The following is a 23,821-nucleotide window of genomic DNA, read 5'->3' as shown; positions in this document are numbered from 1 at the left end:
TTGGCCCCAATCTATATACCTCTCCTCCACACACAGCCAGCCCTCTGTGATTGGTCAGCATCCCAGATCAATGTCCACTCCTCCACTGTCTCCAGATCAGATAAAATGGCCGCCAGCCTCCTCCTCCTCCTCAATGCCTTCACTCTGCTCTCCTTGTTTTCCCTATCAGGTTGTGACTTCCTCTTTCCAGGCCCGGCCCGGCACCAGAGGGGGCCCGGGGCACCAGAGGGGGCCCGGGGGCACCATCAGTTGCAGATTCTGCCCCTCGATCAGTGTAAGTTTTATGTAAATATTGTTTTACTATATAAAAAATCACACCCGTGTGAAGTGAGGGCCGCTCTTATCATCGTATACAATACATCATCATTCATCGTCTCATACTGGCCAATCAGAATGCCTGTTGCCACAAATTTACGTGGCGGACATTTGACCTATAATTTCTCCTTTCATTGTCGATGGCATGAAGTATGAGACGCGTGCGGGGACAAGATGAAGTAAAATGTCCCCCCTGAGTCATTTCATCCTATAGAGCCGAGCCTCTCTCTCTCTCTCTCTCTCTCTCTCTCTCTCTCTCTCTCTCTCTCTCTCTAATGTACAATTCAAATGCGCTTCATTGGCATGAGACAAGACATACGTTTACATTGTCAAAGCAATTGTTGAATAAAAACAGAGACATTTGAAAGAGCTGCTTATACAAAACCTGCTGAATATGTAGGCAAGTCTATATACCTGTCCTTTGGTACAGAGCTTTTGTGAGGTGTAGTATAGTCACTTGGTATGAAACATACCAACGTATCATGGTCTCTCACTCACCCCTGTCTTGTCCAAGCTATAGCCCACTGTTTCTCGACATAAGGGTCCAAATGGACCCTGCTTATGGGTGTAACTCGGAGAGTGCAACGGGTCCATTTTGGTCCCATTTCACTGAGGATTAATTGTACGGTGTCGATTTGGGGACCCGAACAATTGTATCATAATAATATAAGAAGCTCCACGTCTAGCGTCTGTTGTTGTTGTTGTTGTTTCACAGAGTTAAAGAGAGAATATATGTGCATTGTGGACGTGGAAATCTCTCAAATGTATAGTAACAGATGAGGGTCCGTGGTCTAATGCATATCAAACTGGGAAACAAGGAATTAAAAAGGTGGAGAATCTGTGCTAGCTGTCTCTCCAACTCTCTCTCTCTCTCTCTCTCTCTCTGACCTGCTGAAGCAGCACACACCGGCCTGTCCATCAAACGGAACAGAACAGGTGCTTCTGCAATGACCTCCCTTCCCCCATTTTTCCTCCCTCTGTGAAACCCGTCCCATCCGAGCAAACACGCGCGCACTCGCACAAGCACACACACACACGCGCGCACGCACGCACGCATGCACAGTCATGCACGCGAGGCACTCGCTCACATGTTTACATGGACGTCGCCATGGGACTGTAGGGGCCGACGACGACATGATGTAGCTAATAGGCTTTTTGCTGCGTCGGTCATCATACTGAATGCTGCTGGATACTGAGACCCAGCTCGTTTGTCGCTGGGCTGTGACACACACACACACACACACACACAGAGAGAGAGTCACACACGTGCATGTGCACACACGAAACATGTCCACGCAGTGAATCACCCTAAGCGCCGTGACACAGAGGCATTTGGACGCCCGTGGCACAGATTAGCTCATATAGGTGCATCAGGCATTATACATGTATGTCACCACGGGGGCTGTATAGTTGACAAAATAGCAGATCTACAAGCTACGCGCGTCGCTTTGTTTTCATTGTGCACAGCTTGTAGAATAGATCTTCTATTTTCAAATAGCCCAAATGGTTAATGGTTATGTTTTCTTTTAAATATAGTAGGCCTAATCAAAATCAAAGTATAATTAGTAAATAAAAGTTTTCAAATAATTGGAGTGGTATATTTAAAGTATTGTGGAGTAGAAGTAAAAGCATAGAAAATGTGTGTGTTATGTGTAGACGCCAAATACATCTTTTGTGTCTAAAGCTAAAAGGTTTGGGGAAACTGCACTCTTAGATTTCACCTGTGCTGCAAACCAAAGCGGTGGTGAATGAATGGAAACCTTCGGCCCATATAGCATCACATCACTTGTATCGTTCAGAAACTTTAAATGGCTGTCATTTGTTTGAGTCGCAACTCGCAAACCCCCTTTGCTACAGAAATCCCCAAAGTGTGCCAACCTGCATTTCACAGACTGCTGCGATGTATCTCATACATTGCGACGGTTCTGTTGCAAATTCGTGAATAATTCATATTGCGGCCTGGGCTTTATAAGATAAGATAAGACATATACTTTCAAAACACATCGCACCTCGAACCGTTTTGAGCTTGTAGACATATACAGTGCTATGTTATCTCTGTTGTCGGGAAGACATTCTGTGGCCCTATAATACATGGAATGACCTGCAAACTATATACATTGCCCCTGAGTCGTTTTAAAACCTTGGTGAGCAATACAGATCCCCACAATATGTAACTGTTTTTAGATCGTTTTGAAATTTGCCTTAGCTTCCATTTGTAACCTATATGTAATTCATATGTAGGCCTTTTGTTTACATCTTCTGATGTATTGCGATGTTTGTTTATATGATACTTACTGATAATTACTCGACGACACTGAAAATGAGTTTAATTACTCAGAAGAATGAATAAAACTTGAATGAATGAAAAAAAGAAACCACCCAACTCCACAATGTTCATTTTTCAGAAAATGAAATATATAAAAAATTCAGCTGATGAAGAAAACCTTATATTTAGAAAACAAAAGCAATTGTGAATTTATATATTATCAACGGTACTTGCATGAGAGGGGGAGAGGTGGTGGAGTTAGCTGCTTTGGCATACAGTTTGAGGTTCCAATGGAGTTAAGAGGTTCTGTCCGAAGCGCTTTCTATACTATACTTTTCATTGGTTAATCATTGTTTCAACCAAAGGGCAAAGGCTTTTCTAATATAGCACTGACTCATGCAAAGAAACCAAAAAACGTCGTAAAAATTGATTTGGGGCGGTTTCCTCCCCGACAGCATAACAGCAATAATCAAACATTCCGTCTACATTGTTCCACCAAAAATAAATAATTCAGCGTGACCAGAAGCAGAGGATAAAATAGTATCCCCGCCGCTGGCAACGGACTGAGAAGGAGGAGTATATCAAAAGCAGAGGCATGGATTCCCCTCCGTTCCCCCTCCAGCGTTATGAACCCTGCACCCTGCCTTGTTAGTGCAGAGAATCAATGAACTATATACACCGTTGTATATCCGAGATGAATGTTTATTGCGTGTGCGGGCCTTTTATTTTGCTCTGGGGAACCCTGTGTCTTCTGCTTCCTCTAGTACAGAGCTGAAGTATGCATGTGGACGCTGGAACGGAGAATGAATGTTATATAGCTCAGACACTATACTATATCGTTGTTGTCGGGCAGACGTCTCCATAGTCTAACTTTTTGTGTGTGTTTTTTTTTTTTCACCATCAATTACAGTGGCGGAAATCACATTAGTGCATTACTTAAGTACATTACTTAAGTGCTGTACTTAACAATTTTGAGGTATTTGTACTTTAGTTGAGTATACGTCGAATCTTCAGTCCTTTTACTTCTATACTCCACTACATTTCAGAGGCACACGTTGTACTTTTTGACAACTTTAGTTACTTTGTAGACTTTATTATTTATTATTATTATTACAAAACATACATGAACCACTTCAGCCCTATAGTATTATATATACATTTCGGCCATTTGAAAATAGCCGATATATACTATGCTCGTCGCATCGCGACGCAATGCCGTCCCTGGTCCCTGGAACAACACATTTTTCAAGATGGCGGCCCCAATTACATATAATTTTTGGGGTCCTTGACATGAAATAGTTTAAGAACCACTGATATATATATATAGAATCGCAGGTTTTTCAGAAAACTGTCATTGTTTAGAGAAGACATTTTGTAGGAACCTGGTCTCGATTCCTAAAATGGTTTAATTGACAATTCTGAGAAATTATTTCTGATCAATGTTTGCCTGTTGTCTGTCATTGTGGACAGAATCTCATCCGATGATAACAAAATAATCTTAAGTCTGCAGGGTCCCGAGAGGCGATAATATCTCATCAAATGGTGGTCCCGCGTTGGCGGAGGGTGTGTAGAGCCCCCAGGATCACAGTAGATGATTGGCACAGGGGTGAAAAATGGGTTACAAAATCGTGGGATAAAAAAAATATATATAAAAAAAATGCAGAATAAATATTGTACCTTGATATGAAACGGAGGTTTTGAAAGCCCACTATATTCCAGACTGTAATAATATATACAGTATGCAGTGATATTAGTCTGGCCATGCCATGGCAGGCCATATAACACTGACAAGCAACATATGACTACAGTATAACTCTGCAGCCGTCACTCAGTCGGTCAGCAGATGTCATGGCGGGGGGTGGGGGAGCGAGGGTCCTGTGGCTACCGGGTGTGAAGGGAGGAAGAGGGGGCGGGGGAGGGGGGGGGGTTGGGGACACCAGCTCGCTGACAGATATACTGTAGTAGAGAGCAACTGGTTCCCAAACAGTGGGTCGGGGACCCGTTTGTAGGTCGCGGACACATTTTTATGGGTCCCTTTTATTTCTATACATTTTTTTTGTTTTGTTTCCTTTTACACATTTTGTTTTAAGCATTTTCAAAAAGCACCCACCCCACCAAAAAAGCAATAATGTTAAGGAATTAAAAAAGAGAAAAATCTATAAGTTCTATATAAATTATGAAAAAAAAAAACGAATGTAGTGAAAATTGCTATCTAGATCTACAGATCTAGCTATATACTTTCACTATGGTTTGGGTGTTTCCCGGGGGGGCTTTTATAGTTAGACATGTTTCATTTGGCTCTCGAGCTTAAAATGTTTGGGAACCCACTGACTGCTGTGGAGCGATTGAGGAGGAGGAGGAGGGGTGGTGGTGGTGGTGAAGAGTGGGGGGGGGGGGGGGGGTGGAGGGGTGTGGGGTTTGACAGTCGGTCACAGTTGGCACCAAAAGGATATCCAGGGGACAGACGGGGAGGGGGACAGGGTGGCAGCCGGGGGGCCGAGAGAGAGAGAGAGAGAGAGAGAGAGAGAGAGAGAAGAGAGAAGAGTAAAGAGCGGAGTCACAGAGAGGAACTACAGAGAGTGAGAGAGAGGAGTGAGAGAGAGAGAGAGAGAGGAACACAGGACAGAAGAAACGCGTGTCACCCTTTATCACCTTTAAAGAGGCACCACCTCGGGAACTACACGGAACACAACACACCAGAAGTAGAACCGAGACGACGACGACAACATGAAGACAGCAGAGCTTCAGTGAATTTCAAGGGGAAAGGAAAAAGTTCTGTCTTCCCTTCTCTTTGCCCTCTCTCCAGTTCTCCATCTCTGTGCCTCTCCAAATCCCACTCCCTGCAGTCCCCCCGTCCCCCCCCCCGTACCCCCCAGCTGTACCCCATCATCATCATCCCCAGCAACCTGAGGGACTCGATCCATTTATCTGGTTGTTTTATTTCCCCCTGTAAGTATTCTGCTATTTTATTTTATTTTGTATTCTCATTGGTATTTCTCTCTTATCCTCTCTCTTATCCTCTCTCTTATCCTCTCTCTTATCCTCTCTCTCTCTTATCATCTCTCTCTCTCTCTCTCTCTCTCTCTCTCTCTCTCTCTCTCTCTCTCTCTGTCTCTCTCTCTCTCTCTCTGTGCATGTGCTCATATTGCCTGCTGTGTTCCACCAGGTATAACCACATGTCTGCATGGTGCCACAGATGAAATCTCTATTGGCGTATGGTTTTGGTTTGCTATATCTGATTGCTTATTGTGCGTCCTCTGTGGTGCTGCCGTTCTGAATTCATAGTTTAAGTGTGTGCGTGTGTGTGTGTGTGTGTGTGTGTCTGTGTGTGGTTTGGGAATCGCAAAAGAACATTGGGCTCATTTAGAATGCATAACTTCGACTGTTCCCAAGCACCTGGGGGTGTGTGTGTGTGTGCATGTGTGCGTGCGTGTGTTCACGTGCGTGCATGCCTGGCTGGCTGTGTGCATTGCGTGTGTGTGTGTGTGTGTGTGTGTGTGTGTGTGTGCTTTCCTGTCAAGCAGGCCTCCTTTGGGGCGTTGTGCGAGTCTGCGACTGGCCAGTTCAAATCAATATTGTTAATAAGCGGCGTGAGTGTGTGGTGTGCGTGCGTGCATGCTTGCGTTCGTGCGTGTGCGTGTGTATGCGTGTGTGAGCGAGAGCCAACGAATCATGTATGCGAATTAGAGAGTCTGTTTTTGCAGATCTCTCTCTCTCTCTCTCTCTCTCTCTCTCTCTAGATAACTATATTCCCGACGTAGCTTATTCTCTTTTACAAAGTGTTCCACTAGAGTCCACCTGTCTGTCTGTCTGTCTGTCTGTCTGCCGTCAGATCACACAGATAGCTGCTAGCTGTGCTAATAGGTGTTGTGACTCCACGTGTGTCCCTGTCACAATCGGTGTCTCCTCCTCCCCCCCCCCCCCTCCCAGGACCTCTGCATTGACGTGTGCCAGCAGGGGCTCCTGTCTCTGTCACTCACGCCGGCTTGACGTCCAGCTCCGTCTGTCTGTCTTCGTCCATGTCTATCCGCCCTGACGTCCGTGTCTCCGCGTGTCTGTCATTCTGTGTCATGGCCCTTCGTCCTGACGTCCCTGTCTGTCATTCTGCGTCCATGTCCCTTCGTCCTGACGTCCGTGTCTCCGCGTGTCTGTCATTCTGCGTCCATGTCTCTCCGTCCTGACGTCCGTGTCGGTTCTCTGCCGAGCCACTCTTTGTCTCATGGTGGCTGAAAAAGTACTCCGGATGTATACGATCCGTTACAAGTAGAAGTCCCGTATTCATAATGTATACACTCAAGTAAAAGTACAAATGTATATCGTCGTCAAAATGTACTTAAAGTGCTCAAAGTTAAAGTACTCATATTTCAGAATGTCCCCATTTCACAAGTTCAAAATGTGTGGAAAACCGTTGGAAATTTGCCGATCTACAAGCTCACGATGCGTCGCGTTTGCAACGCATTGTGAGCTTGTAGATATACGGCTATTTTCAAATGGCCCGAAATGCATATAGGGTTGAAGTGGTGGATTTCTAATCAAAATTATAATCTCCAGCTCTGTCTGAGATGTAGTGGAGTAGAAGTAAACAAATATTGGAAATTGGAAATGCTTGAGTAAAGTACAGATACCTCAAAGTTGTATACTTCAGTACAGTATACTTAGAGTAAATGCACTTAGTTACTTCCACTCCACTGTGGCGTCATGTGTTCTATCTATCTGTGTGGGTGTGCAGGGCCTTGTGTGATCGTAATGGCAAGATCCATTATATATATACCTCTCTCTTGGACGCTTCAGGATTCATTGCCTGTATTCACATCTCCAAACAACATCGCGTTTGTGATTTTAATCCGGTGTGCATTTATACGTCTATTTTGAACTTTGACGCAGGTCATCATGGTTACTGTTTTCTCCTCTCCTTTTTGGTTTTAAATTGAGCTATAGGGGCTGCATGGTGGGTGTGGGTGGTAGATATGGTGAGCAAGCTATATACACTGTTCCTGCATTGTGGTATTTGTAGTACTCTTTGTAATGTTTCACCTATACGTGTATTCGTATACAAACGGTGTATTTGTATGTAATGTTTTACATATATGTGTATATAGGATTAGGACGCCCTCTAAAACAGGATGCTGCATCTATCTATCTATCTATCTATCTATCTATCTATCTATCTATCTATCTATCTATCTATCTATCTATCTATCTATCTATCTATCTATCTATCTATCTATCTATCTATCTATCTATCCTCTCAATTCAGTCCTCCGATCACTACTATTGCAGAATGTCCCATTTCACAAGTTCAAAATGCGTGCAAAATCTTCTGAAAATAGCCGATCTACAAGCTCACAAACTGTCTAAACCAGACAAGTGGCCTTGTGGTTAGAGTGTCCGCCCTGAAACTGGGAGGTCAGCGGTTCGATCCCCGGCCGAGGTCATACCCAAAGACTGTAATAAACCCAGTGCCCTCCCCCCCTTGCTTGACACTCAGCATCAATGGGTTGGATCGGGGGGGGGGGGGTCAAATCAACTATTGATTCCCGAGCGCGGCGCACGCTGCTAGCTCACCTTGTGACTATAATCGTACACAACTTTGACTTTGACTTTGTCTTAATAGCTCCCCCCAAGGCCTTATTACTGCCTGGCCTTTATACTCCACTGTACATATAAGTACAGTATGCCTGTCCAATAGATTTGCGTCCATTGGTGATTAACAAAACGTCTCCCTTCTTTCCTCCAAACAGAGACAGAGAGAGAGAGAGAGAGAAACAGAAGGGTCCATTCCTCCTGGAAGACAGAGAGACACCAGGAATCCCCTATACTCTTCCTCTCTGCTCCGTTCCCTCGTACCCACCACCACCATACCCACCACGTCACCCACCATCATGACCCTGCTGGCCTCCGAGAGGTCACTCCTCATCCGGAGCAAGTTCCGCTCAGGTGAGGAAGCGCTGCCATCTTGCATTAGGCGTCACACTCTGCTGGTTTCCGCTGCGGCGGGTGGCCTCGTGGCCTCGTAGCTCTCATCCCCCCTCGGTGAGAGTGTCACTCTCTGTCTGTGTCTGACTGTGTGCGTGCGTGTGCGCGTGTGTGCGTGTTTGTGTGTGTGTGTGTGTGTGTGTGTGTGTGCGTGCGCGTGTCTGTCTCCACGTTTGACATTTCCAATCGGTCGTCCCTCAGAGACGTATGTTGGGAGGACACACATTGTTGCGGCGTCCTATGTACAAAATGTGCCCGTTTGAACGGTGCATAGTAATTGTGACTGTTCCGTGCATAGCGTCAGATACTGTGCCACCATGAGAGAGAAAGGGAGGACATACTGTATGTATATAGCCTATAAAGCAGCACTGGGTGAAACGGCACATTATTGGAATTAAATTACCATTGAGGTACTTTTTTTTGGAAAAACTGAAGAAAAAAAAACGGAAAAACGCACCAGTGTGCAAAAAACCTTTACATTAGGTTTTTAAGTGTGTGTGTGTGTGTGGGGGGGGGGGGGGGGTGTAACTGCCAATCTACCTTGAGTAGACTACGGCAGTCGTTCCCAAACTAGTGAAAATAGCAGATCATACAAGCTCACACCACGTCGCTTTGCAAGCTTGTACTGTATAATGTAGATCTGCTTTTATTTTCACTACTTTATTGAGTCCCGACCATAGACTGTAAAAAATATGGACAAAGCGTCCCGCGGGTCTAACGTGAACGTAAAATGAAGCCTGTCAGTCCTTGCAATGGAAGTCGCCATCTTTCTAGATCCGTTTTGGCCCAGTTCAGGCCAGCTGGCCCATTGGCTGGCCCAGACAACGAGGCGGGACTTCCCCCTTCTTCTTCGTTGGTTTTTATTTTGACTCGAGTGGGTGGGGGATCCCGTTCATAGACTGTAACGGTAGCCACGCCCCTCAGAACATGCGCGACTTTATGGTCATTTTTCTAATAAATGGGACCATAATTTTCCAAAAAGAATATTATGACATTAGAAATGAGACTTTAAACTAGTGACTGGAAGCAAAAAGTATTCATGACCATGTTTATTAAGGTAATACAGTCTAGGTGAAGTTGGGCCCAAATACATGGACTTCTATGGGGCTATGGGTTTTTTTGAGCCCAATGAGAGCGCCACAACAGGCCATTATATGAACTTTCATTTCCTTAGTGGCTTCACAAAATATCCGTCTGACTGCCCCCCTGGTCCCGACCCACTGTTTGGGAGACAGTGGAGACCAGTGGCGTATATCTACAACAAAGCGAGGACAGGGCCTGTCCAAATCCATTTTCTGCCTGGCAAAAGAGGACAAAAACAAGACCTGAGAACTATTAGTGGACAGCGGATTGGCCGTCAATCACCATTTGGAATGTAAATGCATGCCTTTCAGCCTCTGTATCCTATACTCGTCTGGCAGGTATATCTCTTTGAAAACCTTTAGGACCGACAATTAGCACATCTTGCCTGCCCCAAAATGTCATTCCTTGGAAACGCCACTGGCAGTGCAGGCTACAGTATGAATTACCAGTGAAGTCAAGTCTCTATGGAAAACACACACACACACACACAGTTAGTTCAAATTCATCATGGGGCCAAATGCTACCGAGGGGCCTGGCTGCAAGCATGGCTATTATCCTGGAAAAAAAAAACGCAAACTCAGAGCCAAGCTCCAGCAGCCTGTCCTCCCCGTATAATTGGGCGACGTCCCGGTGCAAGAGCGCGAGGTATAATTGCAGGCCGTTATTGGCTCATCAGTCACACTCATCAGTCACACCTGTCTATCGTGGCGGATCGACAAACGTGAAGCTATATTGATCGCATTTGGCCAATGGATGCATCGATGGACGGAACCACATGACAGAGATGTCTTCCGATAGACAGCTGCAGACCAGGCTGACATTGATCTGTGTGTGTGTGTGTGTGTGTGTGTGTGTGTGTGTGTGTGTGTGTGTGTGTGTGTGTGTGTGTGTGTGTGTGTGTGTGTGTGTGTGTGTGTGTGTGTGTGTGTGTGTGTGTGTGTGTGTGTGTGTGTGTGTGTGTGTGTGTGCCGGTGAAGGTTTGTACTGCGACGTCGCTATACTGGGAGCGAGAGGACTATAGCGCGGTTTGTTGACAGAGGTCGGTAAGGAAGAGAAGACGGCGCGGTTTAGCATTATCGACCCCCTTTGCTCTCTTTATTGGCAACAGAAATATGAGACTGTGGCGATAACGAGGCGATGTGTTTCTCTTCTGCACTTTCATGTCCTGTTTGGTTAGCCTAGTTGTTTCTCTGCTGTGTGTGTGTGTGTGTGTGTGTGCGTGTGCGTGTGCGTGTGCGTGTGCGTGTGTGTGTGTGTGTGTGCGTGTGTGCGTGTGTGTGTGTGTGTGTGTGTGCCCAGGTGTTGACACCAGAGTTATTGTAGAGTTATTGTAGGTTTAAAAAAATGCTTTTTATTTTTTTATTTTTTTCAGTTTGCTATTTTGGTTTCAGTGTAGTTAGTTGTCATTTTACAAGTCGCACAAAGTCGTATAGTTTTGAGAATGGAGTGGACTATAGTCTTGGTTTTGTTTCTATATCGTTTCAGGTCTTGATTTATAGAAGCCGTATATGAAAAGGTATATGGAGGTGAAAGAAACGAATAGCATCTGATATGATGTAACTATCTATTTAGAAGGAGGAACATTAATTGGCCAGGCATGGATGGAGAGGAATGGGCTTTAAACATTATATTATAGGCAGATTGGACTGAAGTCATTACAAAGGAACTGCTCTAACAACAGTAATATTTGTTCCCATGCAGCACCAGTCACATTGCACAGTGTGAATTTTGAGTAGGCAAACAATCACTTTCCGAATTGCTCTGAAAAATTGTTGCTTTTAAAGGGGTGTGTGTGTGTGTGTGTGTGTGTGTGTGTGTGTGTGTGTGTGTGTGTGTGTGCACGTGTGCGTGCGTGTGTGTGCACGTGTGCGTGCGTGCGTTTGAAGAAAAGGGTCCATTTCAATCCTTCGGTTAGAGTGACCAATTTCACACAACCTGAAATAAAAGTATCGTTCATTCACATGTACAGTATATACGCGCGCTCTCAGCGTCTCTAAATAAACCGCAGCGTTCTAAATCCGGGGGCCGAGGCCTAACGTTACTAAATTGGAACTAATCCCCATTACGGCAGGCGGCGGCAGGCGGCGGCGGTATGGGAACTCGGGTGACTCCGTATAACAAACTTGCTTTCCGCTTAATTCTTCCTTTTCTTCTTCAAAGCAAAAAAGCCGTTTTTCCCCAGCTGTAGTGATAACAACACGGCAACGTTGATGAGAAAACTCTGAGAAAACTGTGAGAGGGAGAAGGAGAAAAAAAAAAGCTCCTTCCCCTCCACCCCCCCCCCCCCCCCCCCCCTTCCCAATACAACAAGTGGTCCCTGCAGGGTGAAGCCGGCGCATAAACGGCTGGTGGAATATAAGAAAGGCGAGGAAAGCTAGTGTGAAGAATAAGAAGAATAAGAAGAAGAAAATGGGAACAGTAGAGAGTGTCCCTGACGCGGGTGTGAGCCAACACCTGCTGCAACACGTGACGGCTGGCTGGGAGGAGGAGGAGGGGGTTTGGGGGGGGGGGTCTCAGCTGCTGTGGTTTGAAAGGACCTGAGCGTTTACAGTAACAGGCATGTGTTCCAAAACACCTTCATCTGGGGACAACCCCATGAACAACAGAGGCAAAGCTTCCAGGCGCTTTCGTGGATTATTTAGCAGAGTGTGACTCGCAGAAATGTAAAGTACCGTCCCCCAACTTGATACCCAGCGGTGTGAAGTAAACTACATAATGCTCCAAGTATATGTACTTAAGTAGAATTTTGAGGTAGTTTTCCTCACTGTAACTTACTGTAACTGCATGGCCACATCAATCCCCTAACCTCATCAGTTGTAACCAGCCACCTAAGTCCCCTAACCTCATATCAGATGTTTGTAACCAGCCACCTAAGTCTCCTAACCTCATATCAGATGTTTGTAACCAGCCACCTAAGTCTCCTAACCTCATATCAGATGTTTGTAACCAGACACCTATAAGTCTCCTAACCTCATATCAGATGTTTGTAACCAGCCACCTAAGCCCCCTAACCTCATATCAGATGTTTGTAACCAGCCACCTAAGTCTCCTAACCTCATATCAGATGTTTGTAACCAGCCACCTAAGCCCCCTAACCTCATATCAGATGTTTGTAACCAGACACTATAAGTCCCCTAACCTCATATCAGATGTTTGTAACCAGCCACCTAAGCCCCCTAACCTCATATCAGATGTTTGTAACCAGCCACCTAAGTCTCCTAACCTCATATCAGATGTTTGTAACCAGACACCTAAGTCTCCTAACCTCATATCAGATGTTTGTAACCAGTCACCCAAGTCCCCTAACCTCATATCAGATGTTTGTAACCAGACACCTATAAGTCCCCTAACCTCATATCAGATGTTTGTAACCAGCCACCTAAGTCTCCTAACCTCATATCAGATGTTTGTAACCAGCCACCTATAAGTCTCCTAACCTCATATCAGATGTTTGTAACCAGCCACCTAAGCCCCCTAACCTCATATCAGATGTTTGTAACCAGCCACCTATAAGTCTCCTAACCTCATATCAGATGTTTGTAACCAGCCACCTAAGCCCCCTAACCTCATATCAGATGTTTTTAACCAGCCACCTAAGTCCCCTAACCTCATATCAGATGTTTGTAACCAGCCACCTATAAGTCCCCTAACCTCATATCAGATGTTTGTAACCAGCCACCTATAAGTCCCCTAACCTCATATCAGATGTTTGTAACCAGCCACCTAAGTCCCCTAACCTCATATCAGATGTTTGTAACCAGCCACCTATAAGTCCCCTAACCTCATATCAGATGTTTGTAACCAGCCACCTATAAGTCCCCTAACCTCATATCAGATGTTTGTAACCAGCCACCTAAGCCCCCTAACCTCATATCAGTCTCAACCTAAGTCAGTTTCTTCACTTATGCGTTTCCTAATCCCAGCCAAGTTCCAGCCTGCTGGCTCTATTTCATTCGAGTGATAAGTAACCTTACTTGCGACAGGAAGTCGCACTTACTATGAAAACAGGACGCCTGTCACACTTCCTAATTGTTGGACCACAATGCTTATATGAGACAATTTAAACTGAAACTTCTACGGATGAGCGAGTGACATCAGTAGAGACTTCGGTATAGAGATTTCACCGTCTGTCCGCTCCGCTGTAGTGTTGACATTGTGTGTGTGTGTGTGTGTGTGTGTGTGTGTGTGTGTGTGTGTGTGTGTGTGTGTGTGTGTGTGTGTGTGTGTGTGTGTGTGTGTGTGTGTGCGTGCGTGCGTGCGCGTGTGAGTGTGTGTGCGTGCACGCATGCACACGTACTGTACTGGTTCTCATTTCTCAAACCTTTTCGTGGACCCACAAAATGTGGCTGCAGAGCCCCATATGAAAAGATAGTGTGCAGCCCAGGGACCCCCATAAGTGAAGACAATTGCGTTTAAAAACCATCTACAGTAGGCCTACACTACTGGCTCACAGTTATCTGTGAATAGCTGAAGCATATATAACACATGCTACAGTACATCAACTCGTTTTACCCCCGCGCGCCAACCCCCGACGGACCCCCGGTTTGAGAAATACTGTTGTCGTCGGCAATAATGCACTAAAGCTGATACGTTTGTAGTGATCTGTCGCGGTGAGTTATGAGCTGAAGGCTCCGGGAGCAGCTTATGAAAAAACAGGGGATATATGGTGACTAAAGCTACCGGGAGCTGAATACAGGGGGACATGTTAATGGCTCCCTTGGTGATCGACCCCCGTGTGCGTGTTTGACTTATAGAGTGTGTCTCTTAACTATAGGCCCTTATCTCCTCTATCTCTTGTTCTCGTTTTTTTTTTTTTTTTACGTAATCTTGTAAAAACCTGTGATGACAGCGATTCTGCCCCCGCTGCATGTATACCGGTATACCGTGCCCCATTGTGTTCTTTAGTATCGTAATATTGGGTTGCTTAAAGGTGTGCACCTTGGCTAGCGCTTTTCTTTTTGTTAAAGTGAGTCTTAAATAAGCACATTGTTATCGAGTCCCACGATTCGATTCGATTCCCATTCTTGGCGTCAGGATTCGATTCAACTCGATTCTCGATGCTGAATCATTCTCGATTCAATACATCGCGTCGATCAGCGCGATCTATACTCCAGTCTTCTGGCACGAAAGTATACATTTAGTAAAAAAGCTTGTATAATTGTAAAGGTTTTTATCAACTGATTTATTTGGAAATGATGAATCGATTTTGAATCGTTCATAATGAGAATCGCTGCTTGTAGTTCGAATCGAGTTTTTTTTGTTGACAACCCTATTGTTCATGCGGTATAGCGGGGGGGTCTGCCTGTCCTCTCCAGCTCTTTGTTAAGGACAGAAAATACCTTTTCAGGACCGGGATACAAATGTCACCCAATCAGAGGAAGAGGGAACACCTTGGTATAGTAGCATGAGCATCCCTGCTTTTTCTCTCTACTTTTAGGCCGTGCTCCTCTGTCTCTTTTTGCGTAATCGTGATGATGACAGCTGGAAGCCGCCTTTGCTGGCGTGACCCCATTGTGTTCCTTAATATCGCAATATCCGTTGCTTAATGTTAGTGAATACATGAAGTCATGTATATTGTATATGTCGCTGGGAATGAGTGTTTAATGCTGCTAAATCCCTGTTGCCTTTGGGCCCCGATAGCTGTCTGTAACTTGAGAGCGTGGAAATGGAACCGAACATTTGGTTCCATTTGCACACATGCACAAGTTAAATGAAAAATGTACACTACTCTTAAGCAGCTGGGGGCGCCTGATGGAGGGGAAAGGAACTGGTTGGAATAACGTGTTGCTTCCACGCGTTATGTCCCCTCCCCCCCCCCCCTTGTCAGGTGAAAAGAAGCAGCATGGACTCCTCATGCATAGAAGGAAGCATGAGGTGAGTCTTCTGCCCCCCCCCCCCCCCCCGGGTTGGCAGAGGAAGTGTAAGCGCCCAGGATTACATTAGATAATTTGACACTGGGTGAAAAAAATGGGTTGCAAAATCGTGCGGGATAACAATGTATAATAGAAATAACAACAACACTATACACTAAGCATTCTACAGTGTCAATTAGATTCTAATCTTTATAGTATTTATACATATACAAGTACATACTGTTATATATACAGTATGTATAATTGTATATATGTATTATACTATATGTATGTGCACTGAGCGGGTGGACCACATACTGTACATGTGTGCTATTGACTGATACAGATGGACTCCACAAAAAAAGTGTATATATATATATATATATATATATATATATAATGTATACGGCAAATGAAAGTGATGTTGCCTGTATGTCCAACATTCTGAAAATAAAACAAACTGAACTGAACTTTCAAAACCTTTATAATTTCATGACTGGGGGGTCCTTGAAATTACAAAGGTTTGAGACTGTCTGGGGCAAAAACCTGCAAAAAATGCAGGAAAGTGTAGTACTGGACCCTCGTCTGGTTCTGACAGACAGGTAGTGTGTGCCGGCTGGGTGGTGTCGTGTGTGACAATCCGGTTGAAGTATACCTTTTGGTACGGCGACAGCGGCGGCGGGCCCGCGAGAACAATAACGCAACACGAGACAGTATCACGCTAAAAAGTTTATTACACACACAGGAACATACAGTATATAGAGCTGGATCCCAACTGACGTGACCAAAAGATTTCAGACATAATAACCGCTATAATAACTGCAGCAATATAGGCTGACCTTGCTGTCTGAGATGTCTCTCGTATAGCCTATAACTAATAAAGTATGCTACAGTTCAGGCAGTAGTACACAATACATATCAAGTACACTGTGTCTCACGTATGTATACAAGTACACAGCCATGGGCGATCAGATTATAACAGAGAGGAGGACAAAAAGAAAAATATGCGGATGCCTGCAAGTGCTCTATAGCTTTGAGAAGTGCCATGCAGTGTGAGAGAGAGAGAGAGAGAGAGAGGGGAGGAAAGTATATAGGAAGGGTTTCGTTAGCAGCATACAAACGATGATGAGGTAGTGTGGGTGGTTGGGGTTGGCGGGGGGGCTGCGAGAGAGAGAGCGACAGCTGACGGAAGGGGGGATGGGGGCACGGAACCAAAATAGTCATACTGGCGGATAAATAGTTACTGCCCCCCCCCCCCCCCCCCTCCCCCCCTATGTACATCATACCCCCTGGCAGGTCTCCCGGAGTCTCAAAAACTCACCGCAATGCATGGTGGGAAGGAAAAAAGACCTCCTTGATGTGTAACGGTCTCTGCCGTGCCGTGCCGTGCCCAGTGGTCATATTTCTCTCTCTTTATTATTATTATTATAATTTTTACTTAAGTAAAAGTTGCAGTATATACCACCAAAAAATACTCTCGTTACAAGTAAAAGTATACCTGTATTCGAAATGTACAAAAGTATTGCCATCCAAATATACTTATTAAAGTACAAAAGTAAAAGTGATTTAGATCTTCGTTCAGAAATATAGCGATTTATAGGACATTGAAATATATAAGTAAGACGTTTTAGTACAAATAATTGCAGTGGAGTACTCAAAACTAAAAAAAAGTATACGATATTTTCCACTGAGGTGTATATAGTGGAGTATAGAAGTTTATAAAGTGTCACAAAATGGATCTATATACTCGAGTATAAAGCAAAAGGTACATATACCTCAAATCAATGGAGTAAATAGACGTTATATACTCAGCTGCTTTCCCCCACCACTGCCTTGATGCATTAATGGTCCTATGCCCTACCCCCACTTTCACCTGTTGGTCTGCACAGTGCACGTACAGTATGTGTGTGTGTGTGTGTGTATGTGTGTGCGCGTGTGTGTGTGTGTGTGTGTGCGCTGTATATGTTTATGTGTGTGTGTGTGTGTGTTTACGTGTTTGGGTCCAGCATACCAGCAGATATGTCATCTCTCGTGTTACGTGCACTGCACGCAGGCGGGGGAGGGGGGGGGGGGGGGGGGGGGAGGGGCCCTCATCATATAGCATATAGACCCCCCCCCGCTGTGTTCCCATTACCTACAGTTGCTTTACCTTTCAGCCCCCCCCTCCCCATGCTATAACATGTTATTCAACCGCTTTTTTTCCACACAAAAGTACAATTAATGTACATTGGTATATCAGAAGTTTCTTAAAGTGCCGAAAAGTGAAAGTGCTCATTATGCAGAATGTCTGCGTGTATACACAAAAATCACACCCGTGTGAACTGAGTGGTGCAACCCCCCCACCTCTCTCTCTCTCTCTCTCTCTCTCTCTCTCTCTCTCTCATTACTCGTTAGCAGGCAACAGTGCAGCGCTATCCCTCTCTCTGTTTCTGGCACAACAGCGCCCCTACTGGTACTCATAGTCACATACTGGTGCTCATTAACGTCACACATACTCACACACGGACATTGCTGTTCCTTGGAGTGGTTGCACCGCTCAAAAATACCTTGAAAACAGTCGATCTATATACAAGCAACGCATTGTGAGCTTGTATAGGATAGAAAACCTGAAGGAGTATTTCACTTTTCCTACTTTAGGTGCATTTTGATGTCAATACTTTTGCACTTTTACTCGAGTACATTTTGAATTCCTTTTCGCCATTAACTTTGTGTGTGTGTGTGTGTGTGTGTGTGTGTGTGTGTGTGTGTGTGTGTGTGTGTGTGTGTGTGTGTGTGTGTGTGTGTGTGTGTGTGTGTGTGTGTGTGTGTGTGTGTGTGTGTGTGTGTGTGTGTGTGTGTGTGTGTGTGTGCGTGTCTGCGTGCGTGTCTTTGCAGTGCTGCAGCTCAGGATCCAGAACCGCCGGCAGAACGAGATCAACGCGGACTCCGGTGAGTTCCTCGCTTTAGGATTGGACGATGATTATTGTGATGATGGATCTGCCCCGCGTCGCCGCCGCGCTGTCGGAATGTCCCGCTAATGACTTTCAACTTGTCTCTTAACCCATTCTGACCTGAGATCAGATTCATAGACGAGGTTTCCTCCGGACACACACACACACACACACTGGTCTGATTATAACCCATTCTGACCTGAGATCAGATTCTATAAAAATGTCAGTCGTTCTTCGATTTTTCAAAAAATAGCAGACCTACAAGCTCGTAGCGCGCCACTCGGTGGCGCGCTACGAGCTTGTAGATCTGCTATTTTTCTATAGCTAAAGCACGACATGATGCTAACACCGAAATGGGTTCCCGTTCAGAATGGGTTAAGATCTCTGCATGCTGATTACACAAACCGACCGCCGATGATTGATGCCAGGCCCCCGCCGCTCCGCGGTCTATAGTTCCTGTGTGGGTGTGTGTGTGTGTGTGTGTGTGTGTGTGTGTGTGTGCGTGCCGCCAGGCTCGTTAGTGTGCGCTTTTATGCCAAAGATATCAGATCTTATACAAAGCTCACAATATGATGTCGCGTGGCGATCGCTATTCGTCGTCGCACAACGAAGCACACGTATATATAGGGGCTAAAAGACGCTAATATTCGACTGGCGGCTCGCGGGTAATGTCCGCCCCCCCACCCCCTGGGGGAATTTCTTGTGGCCCCTGGAACACATTCCATAGTGTCAAAATGTATTGTATACAATGCCTATGACATAGGGATGAATAATAATTATAATAACAAGTGACCAGTGGCGCTTAGTATTAACCAGTTACAACATGTCTTAAGGGTTACTTACGGGTAACAATGTTTGTTCATTTTTGTTATAGTCCTTTCACAAGAAATATATCTCCCTAATCTGGTTGTATTGCCCTGGCCTATTAGTGGTTACGATAGGGAAACGACTAGGTATAGGTTATTAGGTGGGAAACAGCGATCAGGGATGCAATGAATAGGATTTGCCTATTATTTATCTTCATGATACATGTGTTATTTATTTTTTTAAATTAGGGGCCGAAGCCACAGCCTCCGTTCATCTTAAAAATACTCTCTGTTAAGTGGGTGTTAATGAACAGAATTGAATTAACAGGACACGTATATACGGTAATTGAATATACACCGGAATAAGAAGTAAATGTAGCTCGTTAATATCTAACATTAAATTTTCACTCGGGGGGGAGAACAGTTTGTGGGGGTGGGGTGTCGCAAGCTGACTTTCAGTCGGTGAAGTATAGCTGGCTATCGAACACACAGTTCCTCCTTTCAGCCTGATTGATTGGATCTGACCCGAGCTGTTCATTAATTTCTTCCTGTTCTGTTCTGGTGCCTCTCTCTCTCCCTCCTCCCTCCTCTCTCCATCTCTCCAGGGTTGAAGTCTACCTGTCCCTCTCAGAAAGCAGAGAAGGAGCAGAGTGGAGCTCTGGTGAGTTAACTAGCGTATACAGCGCCGGCCCGGGTTCATCTCAGAACACTGCACTGACTGCACACGTCCACACGCTGTTAGCGAGGAGAACATGTAGTGTTGTACAGACAGCGCCTGGAGACCGACCGCTATAGCTATAGCTGCTCCCTAAGCAGCGCTTGTGCGCTTCTCGAAGCTGTCATGTCCCGTCTGCTCACTTGACGGCTGCATGTACACGCGTTCCATATCCTCGCCGCTGGATTCTGTTTGAACCGCTCTTAACCACCATCTTAGATAAAAGTATCAATACTGCAATATGCAAGTATACTACTGTTCAGTTACAGACGGCTGTGTCACGAGTACGCATCGTGAGCTTGTAGATCGGCTATTTTCAAATGGCCCGAGATGTATACAGGGCTGCGGTGGTTCATGTATGTTTTGTAATATTGCTCAAAACTAAAGTTTTCAAATAAAAAGTACAATATTTGGCATTTAGCAGACACACATTTTTATTCAAACCCAGAAATATCACTTACCCTATACCCTTAAATTGAGATTATTATTGTATTTTTTTACTGTGTTTGTTTGGACAACTTCTGATGCTTCAGGGTCCATTACAGAGTTTCGAGTAACACCCAGGCTTTGGGCTGTGGATTAACAACAGCAGAAATCCCAATATATATACTGTATATAGGCTACTGTATATACGCTATACTATATATTTGATGATCCTCTTCAGCAGTTTGTTCAGGTGCAGGAGGAGGAGGACGGAACTTTGAAGTGATTTTTCTCTCAAACGGTTCAATTTCCACCGCATTGACGAGGCCCGCCTCGAAAAGGGAATGCGCCGTGTACTTTTAGAGTAGTTTAGAACAACATTTAAACTAACGATACCGCCGAACGCGTTGGATATATACTGTATAGATCGGGGCTGAGCCACGGTTGGAAACTGCCACCACCTCGCCCTGAAATCACGGAAGGCTTTTAGTGTCTGACAGCACTGTGTTATTGCAGCGTTTGCACCAATTTACTGACACGACATAAAAGGTAATATACACAGTGCTATACTGACAATTTAAAGTACCTGGAGAAATAAAACTCATCTATTGTGCTACATATATACACTGAATGAGGGTGGGGAAGAAAACATAAAAACCCTGGTATTCGTTGATCGGTTTAATTTATCGCAAGCAGAGACTAAAAGTGTCGAGTCACGTGGAAACGTATTAACTTTAACTTGTGCGGCTTCACGAGAGCAGGCTCATTTCTTCCAAAATCGAAAAACAGTGTTTCACGCATCACAGACTATAGACTACACTTTATGGGCAAATATAGGGCAACATACTGTAGGCTACAAGACCAGGATTGTGTGACTTCACAAAGAAAGGTGACATTGTTATCAAAACCCATCGAGAACCAACCGAGAAAGAAATGACTGAGAAACACAGGTTAATGTCATTGCTGTCGGGATGAAACCATTTCCGACTTTATAGTATAGTGTTTTGTATAGTGCCTTTATACTTTGTCATACTACAGTGTCACGCATAGCGGCATACGCACGCACGCAAATGGGATTCATAAATATTAAGAGGAACTTGTTAAACTAAATAATAAAGTTGGATCTGTTGGAGCACATTCATGAAAGGTAACAGGTTTGAACATGGAAATCTTTCCACCCGGACAGTGGCGAATGGCTATATATATATATATATATTATTATGTACACAGTATATTAAACATCACTCGTTCACACTGGGACAGACAAACCTTTTTGGGGTCCCTATAGTTTTTTTGTTTGTTTCCTATACATCTTGTTTTTAGTTATTATTATTTCAAAGACATTCCATAAATTAGAAAAACAAATGTTTATAGTCAAATAGTCAAACTACTATAGCTCACAAGTATACGGAGCGAGCTTGTAGCTCTGCTATATTTTCACTAGTTTGTGTCAGTGTCACAGGGGCGTTTTTTTATTCACTAGGGTGGTGCCCGGCCCGCCGTGGGCCAGTGGCAGTCGGAGCCTCATGGGCACTATAGGCAGGGCATGCCCAGACAGAGCCCGGGCAGAGGACCTTTTGTGGCGGTTCCGGACAACCGTGGGTCCGACCGACTCGACACCGGGCACTGCACTACCTGTGGGGGTGGGGAACGCGTGTGTCGAATTTGAAGTATATAGGTGGGGCGAACGGTTCTCGAGTTACGTGGGCTACAGACATACACACACACACAGAGAGACTTGGTGCATTTATAGTTATTACATTAGGCTCCATTGGGAACTAAATAGATAGGATAGGTGTGTGTGTGTGTGTGTGTGTGTGTGTGTGTGTGTGTGTTTGTGTGTGTGACTGTGATAGAGCTGTATTATAGCTTCATGGGTCACATGGCTGTTGGTTTGACCTGCTGCCCGTTTCCTTCACACAGCGCTTAACAGACGATGCTGCCACTCAGAAGTCGCCCCCTAGTGGTCGGAAAACGGAAACTGCACAAGGTGAATGCCCTGTTTTTTTAACTTTTCTTTTCTTTTCTTTTCTTTTCTACTGCTTTGTATGCTTGTGTATAAAACTGTATATGCTCATTGCTCACAGTACATTGATTATTAACACGTTTCAGTGTGAATACAGCTTATCCTCATGTATCTTTCTGCATTCCCCGTCTCTCTCTCTCTCTCTCTCTCTCTCTCTCTCTCTCTCTCTCTCTCTCTCTCTCTCTCTCTCTCTCTGCGGGGACCACCTGGAACCCCCTCAAGGACCACCGGTGGTCCCCGGACCACTCATTGAATACCACTGATTTAAGTGGCGGTTAAGTGGGTCAGTTAAGTGGTGGTTAAGTGGGTCAGTTATTATGTGGCGGTTAAGTGGGTCAGTTAAGTGGTGGTTAAGTGGGTCAGTTATTATGTGGCGGTTAAGTGGTCAGTTAATTGGTGAACGCTTTGGGCCCAGCTCTCACCCAGAAAGGGTTTTTATCTCTGAACTTTCCGGTGCATGTGAGGAAATGAAGTGTGTGTGTGTGTGTGTGTGTGTGTGTGTGTGTGTGTGTGTGTGTGTGTGTGTGTGTGTGTGTGTGTGTGAATCCCGCAACAGGACCCAGGAATTCTCATCGGCCGTCAATCAGATTTGAAATGTGCGCCAGATGCATGTGCCTTGTAAATCAGTCCATTCTAAAAGCAGCCCATAAAACATAACGGTTGATTGACAGAACGCCGTATACTATATACACGCTCAGCCATCCATGGAACACCTCTCCTCTCCTCTCCTCTCCTCTCCTCTCCTCTCCTCTCCTCTCCTCTCCTCTCCTGTCTCCATGTCCTGTCCTCGATCAATTACTACTCTTGGCACTCTAAAGAGGTGTGTGTGTGTGTGTGTGTGCGCGCACATGTGCGTGTGAGTGTGCGTGTGCGTTCCAGTGTTTCGGCCTGGTCATTACAACTGTAAATCTGGCAACGGCGACGTGCATCTTCAAACCACAGCTGTTCTCCAATCCTGTTGCTTTCTCTCTCTCTCTCTCTCTCTCTCTCTCTCTCTCTCTCTCTCACTATTGATGTCCCATCTGTTCTAATTCGTGCACGCACGCACGCACGCAGGCACACACACACACGCACGCACGCACGCAGGCACTATACTATTCGTTTTCAATGGAAGCCAGCAGCGACATGAAGATTCAAAGTGATATAAAAGATATAATCTTTGAATCTTTTGATTCTCGGAATAAGTCTGTCCACGAAGTGCACCAAATGCAGAAAGTATATATATAGTCTGGATCCCAGGCTATATCCCTATACAGATGTCCGTCTGTTGGATTCTGAATGGCTGTCAATGGTATACTATTATCGCTCATAAAACGCCTCTGAAAGTGATCCGGAACCATATCGTTTTATACAACTCCCCTCGCCGCTATATGCCGCGGCCGGCCGTGCCCATCCTGCACTTCAGTCAGAAGCGTTTTTTAAAAGCCTT

General features: G+C 45.1%; 1 protein-coding gene across 1 annotated transcript in view; it reads left to right on the top strand.

Moving 5' to 3' along the window:
* The first annotated feature begins 5,138 nt into the window (after window positions 1-5,138).
* LOC308318892 (uncharacterized protein) overlaps window positions 5,139-23,821 on the top strand; it is a 31,733-nt gene continuing 13,050 nt past the window's right edge. The window contains exons 1-5 of the mRNA XM_080768606.1: window positions 5,139-5,530; window positions 8,323-8,518; window positions 18,367-18,420; window positions 19,834-19,889; window positions 22,290-22,356. Coding sequence (XP_080624732.1) covers window positions 8,464-8,518; window positions 18,367-18,420; window positions 19,834-19,889; window positions 22,290-22,356 — 232 coding nt within the window. The 5' untranslated portion in view covers window positions 5,139-5,530; window positions 8,323-8,463. The remainder of the gene's footprint in view (window positions 5,531-8,322; window positions 8,519-18,366; window positions 18,421-19,833; window positions 19,890-22,289; window positions 22,357-23,821) is intronic.

The sequence above is a fragment of the Protomyctophum bolini genome (assembly GCF_963924005.1).
Source record: "Protomyctophum bolini genome assembly, chromosome: 7".
NCBI lineage: Eukaryota > Metazoa > Chordata > Actinopteri > Myctophiformes > Myctophidae > Protomyctophum > Protomyctophum bolini.
This window is presented reverse-complemented; position numbering and strand designations above follow the sequence as displayed.